We start from the raw sequence: 15,277 nt of genomic DNA, 5'->3' as shown, positions 1-15,277 counted from the left end.
CGCGCTTGCGCCTGCGTACCCAAAGGGTGAGAGCTTCATCTAGCCTCGCCCCGCCCAGTCTTGGCCTGGGCTTTGCAGGCGAGTTATTCCCTCGTTCTGCTTCCGGGGCACTAGAGGCGGGAGATGGCGCCGGTTCGAAAGAGCGGCGGCCGCTTGCATCTGGGTGAGGGGGTGTAAGGTTGGGGGGGTGGGTATCAAGAGGAGAGGGCCAGATTGTGGGGGGAGGACTGATTTCCCTCCCCTCTCCGGCTGTCCCGTAGGAACCAGCTCCCCCCGTGTGGTTCTCGTTGTCCCCTGAATTATTTACCTCGTTTCCGCTTCCGAGCGGCGGGGGCGGAGCCAGGAGAGGAGGGACTGGGGCGGGAAGGGTGGGGAGGTCGGTAGGGGAGGGGGGTGGGATGGTGGGGAGGAGTAACCTGGGGCGGGGGCATGGGCGAGGCGGGGGCGGGGCCCCTGACTGCGCTCCCCCTCTCTCCTCTGCGCAGCCTGCCCCATCCAGGACAAGCCCCCGCCTTGGGATGCGGACCCCAGGTTCTGCCGGGAGTTTGGGCCTGAGGACTACGGAGATGAGGTAGAGCCTCGTGGTCCAAGATTCTCCGCGACCCTGGCCCGGCTCCCTGACCCGTCATCTCCCTGCCACAGTCCATTATCGTTCACTGTAGTCCCGGGAAGGCTTCCCGGAGGAGGCAAGACCCAGTCTGGGCCCCGAACAGTGACGGGATTCAGAAAGGGAAGCAGGGGGCATCCCAGGCAGTCAGGACAGAGCAAGCCCTGTGCTCCATCCCGATTCTTCCTTGGGAGCTTTTAGTCTCGGTCCTCCTGTCGTCTCTGCATGAGGAGCAGGCCAGTCCAGGAGAATAGGAGGGGAGCAGTCCCAGTGCCCGGTGGCCTTGAATGCTGCCACCCTGAGTTTATTCTAAAGGCACTAAGAGCAGGAGAACGATGGGACTCAGAGTGCTGGTTAATAATAGTAGTCTGATAAAGGGGAAGCAGAGACCAGGGAGGTGATTAGTCTAGATGTCAGGTGATGAGGCTCTGTACCAGATGTGACCCGTGGCTTGTGGGCATGGGAAGGCAGCCACGAATCTGAAACACCTCCAAGAAGGAGCAACAGAAGCTGGTACCGAATTGGATAAAAGAAGTCTGGTTGTGTACTTTGGTTTGTATTTGGATGGCAAAGAGTTGGAGTTAAAGGCATCTGGGTGGTACAGCCGATAGTGCCCTGCTTGGTATAAGGAAGACTTGGGTTCTAGTCCTGCTTAAGATAGTTAACTCTGTGGTCCTAGACCAGTCACTCAACCCTTCTCAGCCTGTTTACTTGTCTCTAAGATGGGGTTAATAGTGGTACCTACCTCACAGCACTGTTGTGAACCTCAAGTGAGATGCCATATGTAAAGCACTTTGCATACCTTAAAATCCTTGTGGAAATGTTAGCTGTTACTGTGAAGCCGTTTGTCAGGAAGCTTGGAAGTGCCCTACTATGTGTCAGGAGCTGCCCAGCACTGAGGCTGCAAAAAAAATGAAACAACCTCTGCCCTCTCAAGGAGCTTACATTCTTTCAGAGGAAACAGCACATAGACATATAGAGTATACAGAATTTACAGAAAGCAATACAAGGTAATTTCAGGGGATCTGGAAAAGCTTCTTGAAGAAGGTGGCCCTTGAGCTGACTGCTGAAGAAAATGAAGGGTTAGTTGATTCCAGGCATCTCAATCTCTCATGGAATGTATGAGGCAAAGTGAACTAGTGAGGGAGAATCTAGGAGGGGGAAATTAGCTATTTAAGCTAAGAGGTAACACCCTAAAATAATTATTATTATGGAGTGAGCTGGGGAGGCAACTCACCAACCAAGGTCTATATTCAAGTTAGATAGGGTCAGGTCTGCTTGGTCTATGCCTTTTTCTAGTGGTGAGTTGAATAAAGAAAGGGGTTGCTGGTGGTGGAGATAATCCAAGTGTAAGCTATTTGTGTCAGACCACAGGCCCAGGATGGTGGACAACAGTGTTGATGCCCTGAAAGGAACTCAGATTCCTGGAGTAATATACCAAGTAACTTGGGAGGAGGTGAAATAGTGGGGTCCGAACAGGAAAGCAGGAACAGTGACCACTAAGAAAGCTAGGGCTGATAGAGGAGTATACAGTAGAGATCCAGAAGTGAAGCAGAGAGGGACAAGTCTTGATGCTAAAATGAAGGGTTTGCTTTGATCTGGAGGAGCTTGCATCAGGAAGAAAAAAAAAAAGTGGAAGTTGAGTTATCAGGAATGATGGCCTGGCCACAGGGGTTTGTCCCTGATCCCCGGAGTCCTTGAGGAGCCATATCCTTAGAAAAAAAGAGTAGAGAGATGACAGAGTGGAAGAAAATGCTTCTCAAGTAGAACGAACAATGCCCATGAGACTAGACCAAAGGGCTGAGGGATCAGAGGCCCCCTGCCTTCCAGTCCTGTTCTGCTTTTGACTCCAAAGGAGCCCCTGTGAAACAACCAGACTCTCAGGGGTCAAGTTGAGGACAGGAGCTCTAGTGGATTGTGTTACCTTACCACCAGAAAGGCAAGAAGGGAAGGGCCACTAAAGGGCCACAGGAACAGATGTATTCATTCTTGCTCACTACTCCCTGAGCTCTGGGCTCCAGGATTTGGAATTAAAGACAAAAGTAGTACATCTCTTCTGATTATGTTGTACCTGTTAAGACTCCCCTCCCACACCCCCATGCCAGAGTCTCCCCTGCTTGTCACCTTAAGGAGTTAACGCTAATATTTTGAGGTGGGGGGGAGGGTAAGTGTCCAGATCCTCAAAGAAGTAACAGAAACCAGCTGTGCTTTCATGACTTCCCAGCTGTATTCTAGCCTACTTGGCCCCCATAGGAGTCCCTACTTCAGGTTAGGTCCTAGATCCCTTGTCCTAGGATCATTGCGTAGAGGGAGAAATGAACCCAGGGATGCAGAAATCCCAAACCAAAATTCCCAAGGCAAGGCCACCTGGTCTGAATTCGCGGACCCAAGCATTAAGTCAAGGAGGCAAAGATTTATTACTCTTTAAGTAAATAAAGCGGGCAAGAGTTCTTAGGGAACCTGCAACCATACAGGGCTACAGGGAAAGTTTAAGTACAAGATTTAGGGATGAAACCTGTCAATCAGGTGTGTTGGGGTGGGATTAGGGAGTAGTCAGGGCATGATTAGGGGTTGGTCAGTTCTTAAAGGAACATGCACTTTTTGTATCTACTGCGCAGGTATCTTACCCAGAGTTCACTGGGAAATAGCTCAAAGTGGGGCTAGGAGGAGGTGTGGTTTTGCCTGTGAAACGTCACTAAGTCACCAGGAGTTCAGGGCTAGCAGGAGATACTGGCTAGGTTCCATCAAGTGCCTTGTTAGTCAAGATTAATGTAAGGGAGTATACGTTTGACTATGTCTAGGATACGTGTTAGACTCAGTATATGGTCAGTTATCAACACCTGGGAGTCAAACTATAATTGGGCATAGCTGCTTACTAAGGAAGAAGCAGAGAGAATTGTGGGGCACACTGCCCCTTAGCTAGAGAGGCTGCCTGGGAAAGAATATGTTTGAGAACTAGATGTGTTCTGAAATTGGAGTTCTGCCACAGGCACAGGCACCCAGGCAGAGGCTAAGGGGAAATGTGATGTTAGAATTAGGGTCCAAGCACAAGCACCCCATCAATTGTTTTATTGATATCCCTGTAAACCAGAACCCACATGTTATTTTAAAATTTATTTTAATTGGAATGGTATTGTTGTTTGGTGTTTCAGTTGTGTCTGACCCCATTTTGGGGTTTTCTTGCCAAAGATACTGGAGTCATTTGCTATTTCCTTCTCTAGCTAATTTTACAGAGGAGGAAACTGAAGCAAACAGGGTAAAGTGACTTGCCCAGGGTCACACAGCTAGTGTCTGAGGCTGGATTTGAACTCAGGTCTTCCTGACTTCAGACCTAGCTGCCCTTTAGTAATAAGCTGGCATTTTTATAGCTCTTTAAGGTTTTCAAAGAGCTTTACAAATCTCTTGTTTGATCCTCACAACCACTCTGGGAGATGGGTGCTATTATTATACTTACTTCAGAGATGAAGAAACTAAGGCAGACGGAGGCTAAGCGCCATGCCCAGAGTCAAACCGTTTGTAAATGTCTGAGGGAGGATTTGGACTCAGGTCTTCCTCGCCCCACCCTCATCCCGTCTAGTGCTCCATCCATTGTGTTACTCCTTTGCCTTCTGCCATCCTTCAGGCACTTTGGGCTTTGTCTGTGAGCTAGTCTTGGCCAAAAAGGAACGAGAAAAGGAAGAAGATTTTTTTAAGCCCTGCTTCTCTACCCACTACCCAAAAGCCGCAGAAACTTGCCATGTTTGGGGAAAGCAAACAGTTTAAAAGACCACCTTCATACTTAATTGATGTGTACAAGGCACTCAGTTCCTAGGCCCCTGGTAGCCGCAGGTCACTGTGGAAGGAGAAGCCAAGGGCCAGGCACCCTTCCAGCTCCAGCGATTTAGGCCAGGCACTACATCCTGACCCTTTGACCCCGTAGTGCCCCCCCATTCTCAGAGGGGAATATTCCTCTTTCTCCTGAGTATCTTCAGATTTTTCTGCCCTCCCCCTCAAAGTACTTCTCCCAACTCTAGCCTTTGTTTCTCCCTTCTAGGACATGGTAGCTTTCCTTCAGAGGCTCATGGTCCATGACCCCCACGGCCGACACCGCATCCGAATGAATGGAAACAGTGGTCGACTACAGCTCTGGCATTATGGTGTGTGGGTCCCAAGGAGCCTCTGGCCAGGGCTGGGATATTAATGGGATACAGTCATGGGGAGATAGGGGAGGCTGGAAACCTCTGTCCTTATCTCACCCTTGTCCATATTTCCTTTTTCACAGACCCCAGCCTGGACGATTTCTATGATGAGGAGGAGGAGGAGGAAGAGGGGGAAGGGGAAGGGGAGGGGGCCAGGGGTAGGAGTAAGAGTCAGAGTACTCTCTGTAGTTTCCCAAAGTCCTTTCTATGCCAGTCCTCCAGAACTTGGTCCAGCCCCAGCCCCCCACCCAGGCCTTGGTCCAGCCGCAGCCCCCTGCGATCAGCCTTCTCCCGTGGCCGTCCTCCCAGCCCTCTTGGCCCATTCCTACTCCAACTGGAAATGCCCCAGAAGCTGCTGGTGACTGAGGAGGTGAGAAACCCAGACTGAAAGCCTTTTCCCTAGTTTATCTATTGCCTACCTAGCTCATTAGTCTATACCCTGTATCCTTCCCATACTTTTCCTCCTTGTACTCCTGTCTCTTTCCCACTAGGAAGCTGACCGCTTGGCAGAGGAGCTCGTGGCTGAGGAGGAACGGGCAAAGCAACGAGCAGAAAAGAAACGGCTAAAGAAGAAGGTGGTTGGGGAGGGGCCCTTTGAAGAGATGGGTGGGGGTGGGGGTGGGAAAGTCAAGGACAGTGAGGCTTCTGGATATGGGGGGAGAATAACCGTGGGGGACTGCTCGGAGGGAAGGCCCTCACCTGGTGGGTGAATTGCAGCGACAGAAGGAGCGGAAACGGCAGGAGCGAATGGAACAGGAGAGTGGGGGGGGCAAGGTGAGTGTGAGGCCTGGTGGAGGGATGGAATGAATACTTGGGGAAATGGGTTCAAAAAGAGGATGGATGAGGAGGGACATGGTGCATATAGGGGCAGAAGAGGGGGGCATAGGGTCAATGTGGGGGGCAGGGAGGGACAGGGTGAGTTTTGAGGGGCGGGGATTTCAAGGTGATTGGCCTGGGGGATGGCTTAAGGTGACACTATTTCTATTGTACATCTCTAACCAGGTGTTGGAAGGGGCTGCAGCAACAGCAGCAGCCGGCCCAGCAGTAGGGGCAAGCAGCCTTACCTCCAGCCCCCAGAGCCCTAGTCAGGATAGCAGCAATGAGGAAGTGAGAACTCTTTCCTTCCTTCTCCCTGGTCCTCCCAAGGTCTCCTTCTCACGCCTCACCCCTACTACAACAGTCATCAATTTTTTCCTTATCTACAGGAAGAATTGGATTTGTCAAGCACCTTTGTGTCACAAGCCCGGCGCAAGGTTGGTGACAGGCCTCCCAATACCCGGAGAGAGAAAGGGTTGAGCCCTGAGCCCCTCCGCTGGAACCAACAGAACCAGAGCCCACAGGAGGGGAGCAGGAGCCAGAGTCCTCAGCCAGAGGTGAGGTCATAGTGAGGCCTGGGACAGGTTAGAAGGGAAGGTAACTGTACAGATTAGACTCTATGGTAGGGGGGAGCTTGTTCCTTAGAGGAAGGCTGTTTGCTGAGAGTTTCCTCTTCCCCCCTCCTCCTCATTTCACATCATCCAAATTCCTTCTGCCACTATCTCCTACTTTACCTCTCTCATGCAGTGGCGCTTCTTGCCTTGGCAAACCACTCTACATGCACAAGTGATCCCACTCCATCCCACCTTCTCCAGCAGATTTCCCCTCTCTCATTTATCTTCAATCTCTCGTCCACTGGCTGCTTCCCTAGTGCCTACAAACGTGCCCATGTCTCCCTCATCCTCAAAAAAATCTTTTCTTGATCCATCCATCCATCCCTGCTAGCTACCATCTCATAGCTCTGCTCCCTTTGGTGGTTCGACTTGAGAAAGCCATCTCTAGTAGGTTCCTCCACTTCCCTTCCTCTCACACTCTTCTCCAAAGTTACTAACGATCTCTTAATTGCCAAATCTATTGGCCTTTTTTCAATCCTCATCCATCTTGATCTTGGCCTTTGACACCTTCTCCTTGACACTCTCTTCTCTCTAGGTTTTCGAGACACTACTCTCTCCTGGTTCTCCTCCCAACTATTTGACCGCTCCTTCTCAGTCTCCTTTGCCAGCTAACAGTGGGGATCCCCCAAGGCTCTCTCCTGGGCCCTCTTCTCTTCTTCCTCTATACTGTCTCACTTGGTGATCTCATCAGCTCCCATGGATTCAATTACCATCTCTGTGCTAATGATTCTCAGATCTAGTTATCCAGCCCTAACCTCTCTGCTGACCTCCAGTCTTGCATCTCCAACTACCTATGAGACAACTTCAACTCAGCATGTCCAAAACTGAGTTCATTTATCATTCCCCCAAACCCTCCCCTCTTCCACACTTCTCTATTACTGTTGAGGGCACCACCATCTCCCAGTCACCCAGGTTCACAACCTGGGTGTTATCCTCAATTCCTCACTATCTCAAACTCGTCCCCCCAATATCTGTTCAGTTGCCAAGGCCTATTGATTTTACCTTCACAACATCTCTCCAATGCACTCCCTCCTCTCCTCTGACACTGCTACCACCCTGGCACAGACCCTTATTACCTCACAACCCAGACCACTGCAATAGCCTGACGGTTGGTCTCTACCTAGCTGTTCCCATGATCTTCCTAAAGGGAAGGTATGACTATATCACCCATTACTCAGTGCACTCCAATGGCTCCCATTCACCTCCAGGATCAAATGTAAAATCCTTTGTTTTTTGTTTAAAGCCACCCATAACGTCTCCCCATCCCCTTTTCCAGGTTCTTAAGCCTTACCCCTGTTCCTTGAACAAGGCACTCCATGTCTTCCAGGCATTTCCGCTAGCTGTCTTCCATGCCTGGAATGCTGTCCTTCTGCATTTCTGCCTCCTGACTTCTCTGGCTTCCTTTATATCCTAGCTAGAATCCCCCTTCTACAGGAAGCCTTTCCCAATCTCCCTTCATTCTAGTGCCTTCCCTCTATGGATTATTTCCAGTTATTCCTGTCTACAGCTTGTTTGCACAGAGTGGTTTGCATGTTGTCTCCACCATTAGATTGTAAGCTCCTTGAGGAGCCTCTCTTTGTGTCCCCAGTGCTTAGCATAGTGCCCTGCACATAGTAGGTGCTTAATAAATGTTTATGAACTGACTGACTGGGACTGGAGGTAGAGTGTGGCAACCTGCTCCAGTTAATATCTCCATCTCTAGGCACTCCCTGGATTACAGGCAGCTGCCTTGAGGGAGAGCCAAGAGCTAGCAGGTAAGATTTTGCCCCGACACTGTATCAACATATTCCCTGCTGTCAGGGAGTCCTCAGTCTGGTAGGGGACACCAGTGTCTAGAGCTCTCCCAGTTGGTTGAGGGAGCTGTAGATCATGACTATGGTACTAGAGGATATCTAGTCCAGCCCCCTGGACTAGTCCTCAGGCAGCTGAGGCCCAGAAGGATGAAGGTGACTTATCAAAGGTGCCAAAGGGAGTAAGTGGCCAAGCTAGAATTTGTACCAAGTCCAAATCTAACACTTTCCCCACTATGTCACGAAACCTCCAGGCACTCCCTGTTCTGATGGGAGGAAAGTAGAACCTGCTGGAAGGGAACTCCTAATCAGATAGGGAACTATGAACACTGTCCCCAGGACACTCCTAGGCAGAGCAGGGAGCCCTCATCCCAACTGAGCCTGATCTCCTTCCATAGAGCTGGGCACAGCTGCAGCCTGGAGGGGCTTGTATCAGGAAGCTGTGCTCCTCTTCACGAAGGCCATAAAGCTCAACCCTCGGGATTACAGGTGGGCGGGGACTATGGCAGAGTGGGGAATGGCTTGGGCTGGGCTGGAGGAGCTGGGCTGGGAGGAGAATGGCTTAGGAGGGTACCCTGACCTCTGGTTCCTGTGTCACTTACAGACTCTTTGGGAATCGATCATTCTGCCATGAGCGGCTGGGCCAGCCTGGCTGGGCCCTGGGGGATGCAAGAGTTGCCCTCAACCTGCGGCCACAATGGCCCCGGGGCCTGTTCCAGTTGGGCAAGGCTCTGGTGGGCCTTCAGGTATTTCGGACAAGGAAGGGAGGAGGGGCCGAAGGTTAGATAAGTGGTTGTGGACTGACACAGAAGCCCCCTCCCACTCCTCACAGAGGTTCAAGGAAGCAGCTGATGTATTCCGGGAGACTTTGGCCATGGATAAGTCCCAACCAGATGCTGTGCAGGAGCTCCAGCAGTGCCTCCTCCAGCTCACTCTGGTAAGGGGCTATATGAAGCAGAGCCCTCCTCAAAGGACCCCCCTCCCCATCTGACCCTAGGACAGCCTGAAAGGGGAGCCCTGGGAGAAAGTCCAGACTGGCTGCACAGAGCCAGGCCCTCCACTGTGCCTAATTTTCTCCCTCCCTACAAACTGGGTCTGGGGGAAGGCAAATAGAAAGGTTGATAACTGAGGGGTTCTGAGGAAGTAGAGCTGGCTGGAGTGTTGGCGGGGAGGTAGGAAATGGCACAGAGTGTGGTTTTCTGCAAACATTTAATCCTCATCTGACCCTGTAACAACTCGTTGGATTGGGGAGTAGTGAATGGAGATGGAAGAACAAAGGAGGAGGACCTGTGGGGAGTGAGGAAATGGAGTAGTGATGGGTAGATTCTCTCTCAGCAGGAGCATCAAGGGGGAATCCATGGTACAGCTTTGAAAGCCAGGACCCCACAGCAGCTTCCCCACTCAAAGGCTGGGGCCCAAGGATTGCTCCCCCTGAATTGTTCTGCTGCAGTATCCCCTCGGATCCAGGGCCTGCTACCTCCCCCACGACTCCCTTCTGCTCTCTGGCCCATCACCCAGGCTCAGAGTGGAGGCTTCTGGTCCACCCAGCTTCAGGACTTCAGCAAGGCAAGGGGTATCCTAGGCCCTCCACCATGCCTGCCTCTGTCCAGGTGAGGGCCTCCCGGTCTATCTGTGTGTCTGCCTGTCCATCAAAGAGGGTGCCTCTGTCCATCCCTGTGGGCAGGCTTGTAATATCTACTCCCTACTTCTCATGATAGGAGGGATATGGCAGTTCACTGTACATCTAACAGGATAGGACTCACTGCTTTTCTTCCAAGGGAGGGAGACGTAATGTCCGTAGTCAGCCCTGCTCATAAACTCTGGCACATGCAGCTGGCCGTCTTGGAACTCCCTTTGATAGGGACAGTTGCTAGGTTCTAAGTAGCACAAAGAACCCACCATAATCCAGGTCATCTGTTCAGAGGTACTGTTAGCCACTAGAAACTGGCTTAGGGTAGATTCTCAGTTCATTTCAGAGTCCACTTTCTCTCCCTGTTCTTTTGTTTGGAGGTGGCCATTAGCTTCTCTTAGCCCTAGGCCGGATGCTTCCTTCTCTTGCCATTGGCTTTTGCCCTCCAAGTGCTTGCCCTGAAAGAGTCCTCCATGATTCTGGAGGAAAAGGAGCCTTTCCTCTCTAGTGTTCAGAAAGCCCTTCCTTGACTTGGGGCTAATGATTGCTGCCTTCTTTCCTGTATCGAGAATCAGGCAGGCCTCTTCTCTAATGTAAGAAATCCCCCTAGTTCGCCCCAGAGTGTCTGAGGCTTTCAGCTTGGGGCTGGAGTTGTCCCCATGTAGCTTGGGAGCTCAATTTTAGTTCTTTCTTTTGTTGTTGAGTCATTTCAGTTGTGTCTGACTACTCATAACCCCATTTGGGCTTTTCTTGGCAAAGATAGTGGAGCAGTTTGCCATTTCCTTCTCCAGCTCATTTTACAGATGAGGAAACTGAGGCAAGCAGGGTTAAGTGACTTGCCCAGGGTCACACAGATAGTAAATGTCTGAGGCCAGATTTGAACACAAGTCTTCCTGACTCCAGGCCTGGTGCTTTATCCACTTAACTGCCCCTTTTTACTCGGGGGGGGGGGGGGGGGGGCGGGGGGGGCGGGGAGCATGTAGTTGGAACTAAGTTTCCAAATTAGAGGTTCTTAGATCTTATTTTACAGATATAGAAACAGGCCAAAAGAGAAAAAGTGACCTGCTCCCAGGTACATGGCAATAGGTGGCAGAGGGGGAATCTCTGGCTCCAGATTCGGAGCTCTCTGGCATGATCCTGCTTCTTTAAAGCTGGCATCTAGGCCTGGGGTCTGTCATGAGCACTCTCTTGCCCCCTTCCTCTCAGCCTGGAGACATTACATAGATCACTGACTCCTACCATAGCTTCTTTTCCCTCCACCATCCGGGAAAACATTAACTCAAGTTGTTGGCTTTTTCCCAAACCTGTTGTCTTGATTAGTTCCTAACAGGTTTTGGAGACAGACAGATAAATAGACACACACACCACACACACACACACAGGAGACAGAAAAGAGATCAAAGTCTCTTTCCCTATAACTGAGGGCCATTGGTCCTAGCTCTTTCCTTTGGGGCTCTACCCCCAAAACAACTCCATCCCTTTCATATGACATATTCAAGCCCCTCCTCCCCCCAAGTCTTCTCTAGGCTAACTCTTCCCAGTTCCTTCAGGTATTACTTAAATGGCATAGCTTCAGTCAGTCCCTTCACTCCTCTCCTCTGGACCTACTCCAGTTTTCTAGTGTTCTTAAAATGTGGCACATAGAACTGAACATAGTACTTTAGGTGTGGTCTTACTGGGGTAGAGTATCTTCCTCGAACTGAATACTATATGTCTATTTATCTTTTGACAGCTGTATCATACTGCTACTTCATATGGAGGTTGCATTCCAGTAAAAATTCCAGACCTTTTTCACATGAACCAACCTTTTTGCACCTTGGTTCTGCTATCCACTGCGTTAACTAGCCCTCCTAGCTTCATGAAGTCTGCAAATTCAGTTTGCCCCCCTGTGCCTTCCAAGTTGTTGATACTCTTTGGGTCTGGTCCTTCAACTCCTAATACCCCCAACCCTCCTGGAATCCAGCACACTGTCATGAGACTTTGTTAAACACTTTGCTTAGGTATACAGTATCGGGCACTCCCCTGACCTACCCAGCCCGGTAATGCTGTCAGTGAAAGGGAACAAGGTTAGTCCGGCATGAGCTGTTCTTGATGAACCTGTGCTGCCTCTCTAAGGGCCCACAAACCATCTTCTTTTCATTCATAATTGATCCTAGAATTTTGCTGGGGATCATTGCGAATTAAAAGACAGGCTCCCATTTCTGTATCACCTCCAAGCTCACAAAAGACTTTTCCTAATAACACCACAGTGGGTTAAAGATGAGGTTTCCTCAGAACCGTTAAGTAACATGATTGCACAGTTAGTAAGTGAAGGGCCTCCAGGCTCCCCATCTGAACACAAGATCTTTAAATGTACCCTGAGCTGCCATTTGCACAAAGCCTGTGAAGAGCCTGCTGTCCACCCCCCACCCCACCCCCCGAAGGAGGAGGTCTGTCCTCTCTTGGGGAGGGGTCGTGTCCTGGTTGTTCCTGGGGTGGGATGGGAAGGTAACAAGACTGCAGCTTCCAACCCTTCCTTCCTTGCCTGTGCTCCACCAGATTTGGGCCCCGACCATTGATCCTGCCAGTCCCAGTTCCAGGTCCATTACCTTCAGTTCAGCACCTTCAATTGCCAAAAACCTGGTGAGGTCACTCCCTCCCCTAAAATTACTGAGTTGCTTCAGTTCTGAGCTCCCTCTGATTCTCTTAGGCTTCCCCTACCCACATATGCACAAATGAACACAATATTTTCTCCCCCCGCTTCAGCAACTATGCCATGCCCTCCCCTGATATGTTCCTACCACCTTGTGAGCTTCAGTCTTCTTCCCTTTAACATCCTTCCTTCCTCATAGGAACCTCTAGCAAAGCCTCGAGGCCAGTGCAGCACATGTGACCTTCCTGTGGGCTCCATTTAGGTCCCTGAAGATGACTGCCCTTTCTAGGGACCTGTGTGTCCTGAGACCTCGGGTCAGGGCTCGCCTCCAGCCTGATGCCAGGTTTGGCTTCTGGGGGATGAGGCAAGGCTTTTGTGTGCTGGACCCCTTTGCATTCCAAGTCCAGGAACTGAACTCAATAAAAATGTTCTTCAACCTCAAACATCTTCTGGCCTTTTCTGTCTGATATATCCAACTTATTCTTTTCCCCTGAGGTACCTGTCATAGCAGGAAAGACTTCCTGAAGGAATTAGCTTGGAGTTATCTGACCTGGGGGTGAAAGATTAGGGGCGGGGGACAGGGGCAGAGCTCCATGTAGTCCTGTTCCCCTGAATAAAGGAAGAAGGCTGGATGGGACTTAATGGGGTTAATTGCCCAAAGCCAACTATCTTACTCCTGAAATTGATTTCCCCTTCCTGACCCCCCACAGTGCCATGAGACCCTTAATCATCAGGGCTTGGAAACCTAGGAGCCTTCTCTGACTCCTCCCTCTTCCTGACTCCCCAGTCAGGAAGATCTAGTCAGTTACCAAATCCTGTCCTTTCTTCTCTTGCAGTTTCTCCTCTCTGCCCAAACCCTACCAGCCTAATTTAATCCCTCTTGGTTACCTCTTTGTATGTCTTCTGGCTTCCAGGCTTTTCTCTACTACTCAATATATGATTACATCCCTCTCCTGCTTAAAACCATCCATCGATTTCCCCATTGCTCCTACTCCACCTGGGGTTCAAGACCCTACTACACCTGGCCTATGGAATCTTGACTCCCCAACACAACACCAAGTCCCAAAGGTTTACTCATTCCCCCAACAGGCTAGACTTACTCTCTGCATATTTTTATGTTGTTAGGCAGTCTTCCTTTAGAAGCCCTCCCTTCTCCACCTTATGGAAACCCTCTCATCCTATAAATTACAGCCCAACTTAGATTGGCCTCTTTGAGGAAATCTCTGGCCACTGGAGCCCGCGCTGATGTCTTTCCCAGCTCCTAGAATCCACCCTTTATGAACCAGCATTTATGGGTGAATATTCTTAAAGTCTTAACTCCTTCATTTTAGAAAGAGACCTAGGGGGTGATGGGATTTGGAGGCATCACACAGTAAATTAGCAGCCAAGTTAGGATTTGAACCCAGGTGTTCTGACTCTACCTTTGACCTCTTAATTCGTTTTCTTCTGAATGTGTCTTGTCACTCAACTAGATAATATTGTGCTTCCTGAGGCTAGAATCCACAAATTTACCCCAAGCCCCTCATTTTACAGATTAGGAAGTGGGCCCAGTAGAATTTTCTACAGCCGGAGCAGAAGGCTAAAGTGTTTATCAGACCCGGAGGGGCTGGGGCAGGGTTCAGAGGGGAGACTTTTTTTTTTTATTTGAGAGAGTACGAATGTGAGGCGGTGAAAGAGGGAAACCTTACCTGGCCTAGAGTCGGCTAGGTAGCCACAGATTGCCCCTTCCCTTTGCTTTCTCTCCGGTCCAGTAGCTCCCGGCAACTCCTCTCCCCTTTGCGTTTGATGTGCAGACAGGCCTGGGGGAGGGGTGGGGGCGGGTAATTAATCACAAGTTAAAGGAATTAAACTCAGCTGGGGATGTCAGCAGCCAGCGGCGTTCCGGTCACCCGGGAAATTACCAGGGGATGGGGGGGGGCAACCACTCCACGGGGTGGGGGGTGGGGAAACCTTCCCAAGTCTACCTTCCCCCCGCCACACACACACACACACACACACACACACACACACACACCACACACACACACACACACGCCAACCGAAGGGGTGGGAGGCCACTTGGGCTCGCTAAGGGAGTGTCTTTGTGTTACTGTGCGGCACCTCGTATTGTGTGTGTTGTATGTGTTGCGTGATGTAGCACGTTACAACAGAGTGTTTATGCCCCGTGACTCTGCGTGTCGTGCGGTTATAGTACACAGCGGCGTGTGAGATGGTGGTATGTCCGTTGTCGCTGTATATGAGTGTTGCGTGTCCGATGTTGCTGTCTTCTTGTATAAAGCTCAATTTCACGAGCATTTTACAAGACGCCTACTGTATGCGAGGCTATGTCGCTGCGTGAGTTGGTTATGCGGTAGTGTGACCGTGTCCCACAAACACCCTTTGTCGTCTCCGTGTTACCGAGTGTGTTACTGCCTCGGTCCTTGGCAATGCAGACATTACTGCTAGTATGTTGCTGAGTGGGTCGCGAGCTGCGTTGTCCCAGGGGTGTAACCTCCGGTAGTGTGTAATTTTGCCCTTTCTCCTGTACTCTCTCCTCAGTTTCCATGCACCTCCAGTGTCTCAGGTTTGGATCTAGGCCAAGGTCATCATTAGTAAACTCGGGGTGGGGGTGGTGTTTGTAGAAAGGAATTCAGGAAGATCCCTCTAGGCCTAATAGGTGCAATCAGGAGTCTTGGCGGTTCTATCTCACACGATCTTCCGATCCTTTAGGGTGAGCGAGGAGAGCTATTTGGGGGGTCGGCTCCATATCACAAAAAACTGAGTGGTGGTGGAGGTAATGGGGAACAGACCCCTCCCGTGTTTCAGGCCTTGAATCAGTAAGGATCCAGAAGTTGCCCAACGCTCACAAGTTGCCAGCATCTGTGGCCTGCTCCCACCCTCTCGGCTCGCAGGAGGAAAAAAGCGAAACGCCCCATCGGACCCTCTTTATTCACATTGACTGAGGGGCTGAGGGTGGGGTGGGGGGTGGGGGGCGTGGAGGTGGGGAAGCCGCTACAAACGGCCGGATATC

The 15,277-nt window shown here is 50.7% G+C and overlaps 1 protein-coding gene across 3 annotated transcripts; it reads left to right on the top strand.

The window, feature by feature from the left end:
- Positions 1 to 57: 57 nt before the first annotated feature.
- Positions 58 to 12,710, top strand: TTC31 (tetratricopeptide repeat domain 31). 3 transcript variants are annotated; one of them, XM_036763561.1, is made up of 15 exons: positions 58 to 163; positions 486 to 571; positions 4,641 to 4,743; positions 4,869 to 5,155; positions 5,277 to 5,360; positions 5,503 to 5,559; positions 5,788 to 5,892; positions 5,991 to 6,158; positions 7,918 to 7,969; positions 8,404 to 8,494; positions 8,610 to 8,751; positions 8,838 to 8,942; positions 9,341 to 9,615; positions 12,174 to 12,257; positions 12,467 to 12,710. In XM_036763561.1, exons 1-15 carry the CDS (start codon positions 124 to 126, stop codon positions 12,474 to 12,476), a joined length of 1,689 nt encoding a protein of 562 aa, XP_036619456.1. In that variant the 5' UTR covers positions 58 to 123; the 3' UTR covers positions 12,477 to 12,710. The 3 variants fall into 3 exon arrangements, with proteins under 3 accessions (XP_036619456.1, XP_036619458.1, XP_036619457.1); XM_036763563.1 differs by lacking the exon at positions 486 to 571 and having other exon boundaries at positions 105 to 163; XM_036763562.1 differs by lacking the exons at positions 12,174 to 12,257; positions 12,467 to 12,710 and adding an exon at positions 11,636 to 11,687 and having other exon boundaries at positions 122 to 163.
- Positions 12,711 to 15,277: the final 2,567 nt, after the last annotated feature.

The sequence above is a fragment of the Trichosurus vulpecula genome, chromosome 6 (genome assembly GCF_011100635.1).
Source record: "Trichosurus vulpecula isolate mTriVul1 chromosome 6, mTriVul1.pri, whole genome shotgun sequence".
Taxonomy (NCBI): domain Eukaryota; kingdom Metazoa; phylum Chordata; class Mammalia; order Diprotodontia; family Phalangeridae; genus Trichosurus; species Trichosurus vulpecula.
The sequence above is the reverse complement of the archived record's forward strand: the minus strand, read 5'-3'. Positions and strand labels throughout refer to the sequence as shown.

Excerpts from the sequence above, each read along its gene's own strand:
- TTC31 (XM_036763561.1), top strand. The coding sequence starts at position 124 with ATGGCGCCGGTTCGAAAGAGCGGCGGCCGCTTGCATCTGG. Across the intron at positions 164-485 it reads CGGCGGCCGCTTGCATCTGG|CCTGCCCCATCCAGGACAAG; the intron begins GTGAGGGGGTGT and ends TCCTCTGCGCAG. Across the intron at positions 9,616-12,173 it reads CCATGCCTGCCTCTGTCCAG|ATTTGGGCCCCGACCATTGA; the intron begins GTGAGGGCCTCC and ends GTGCTCCACCAG.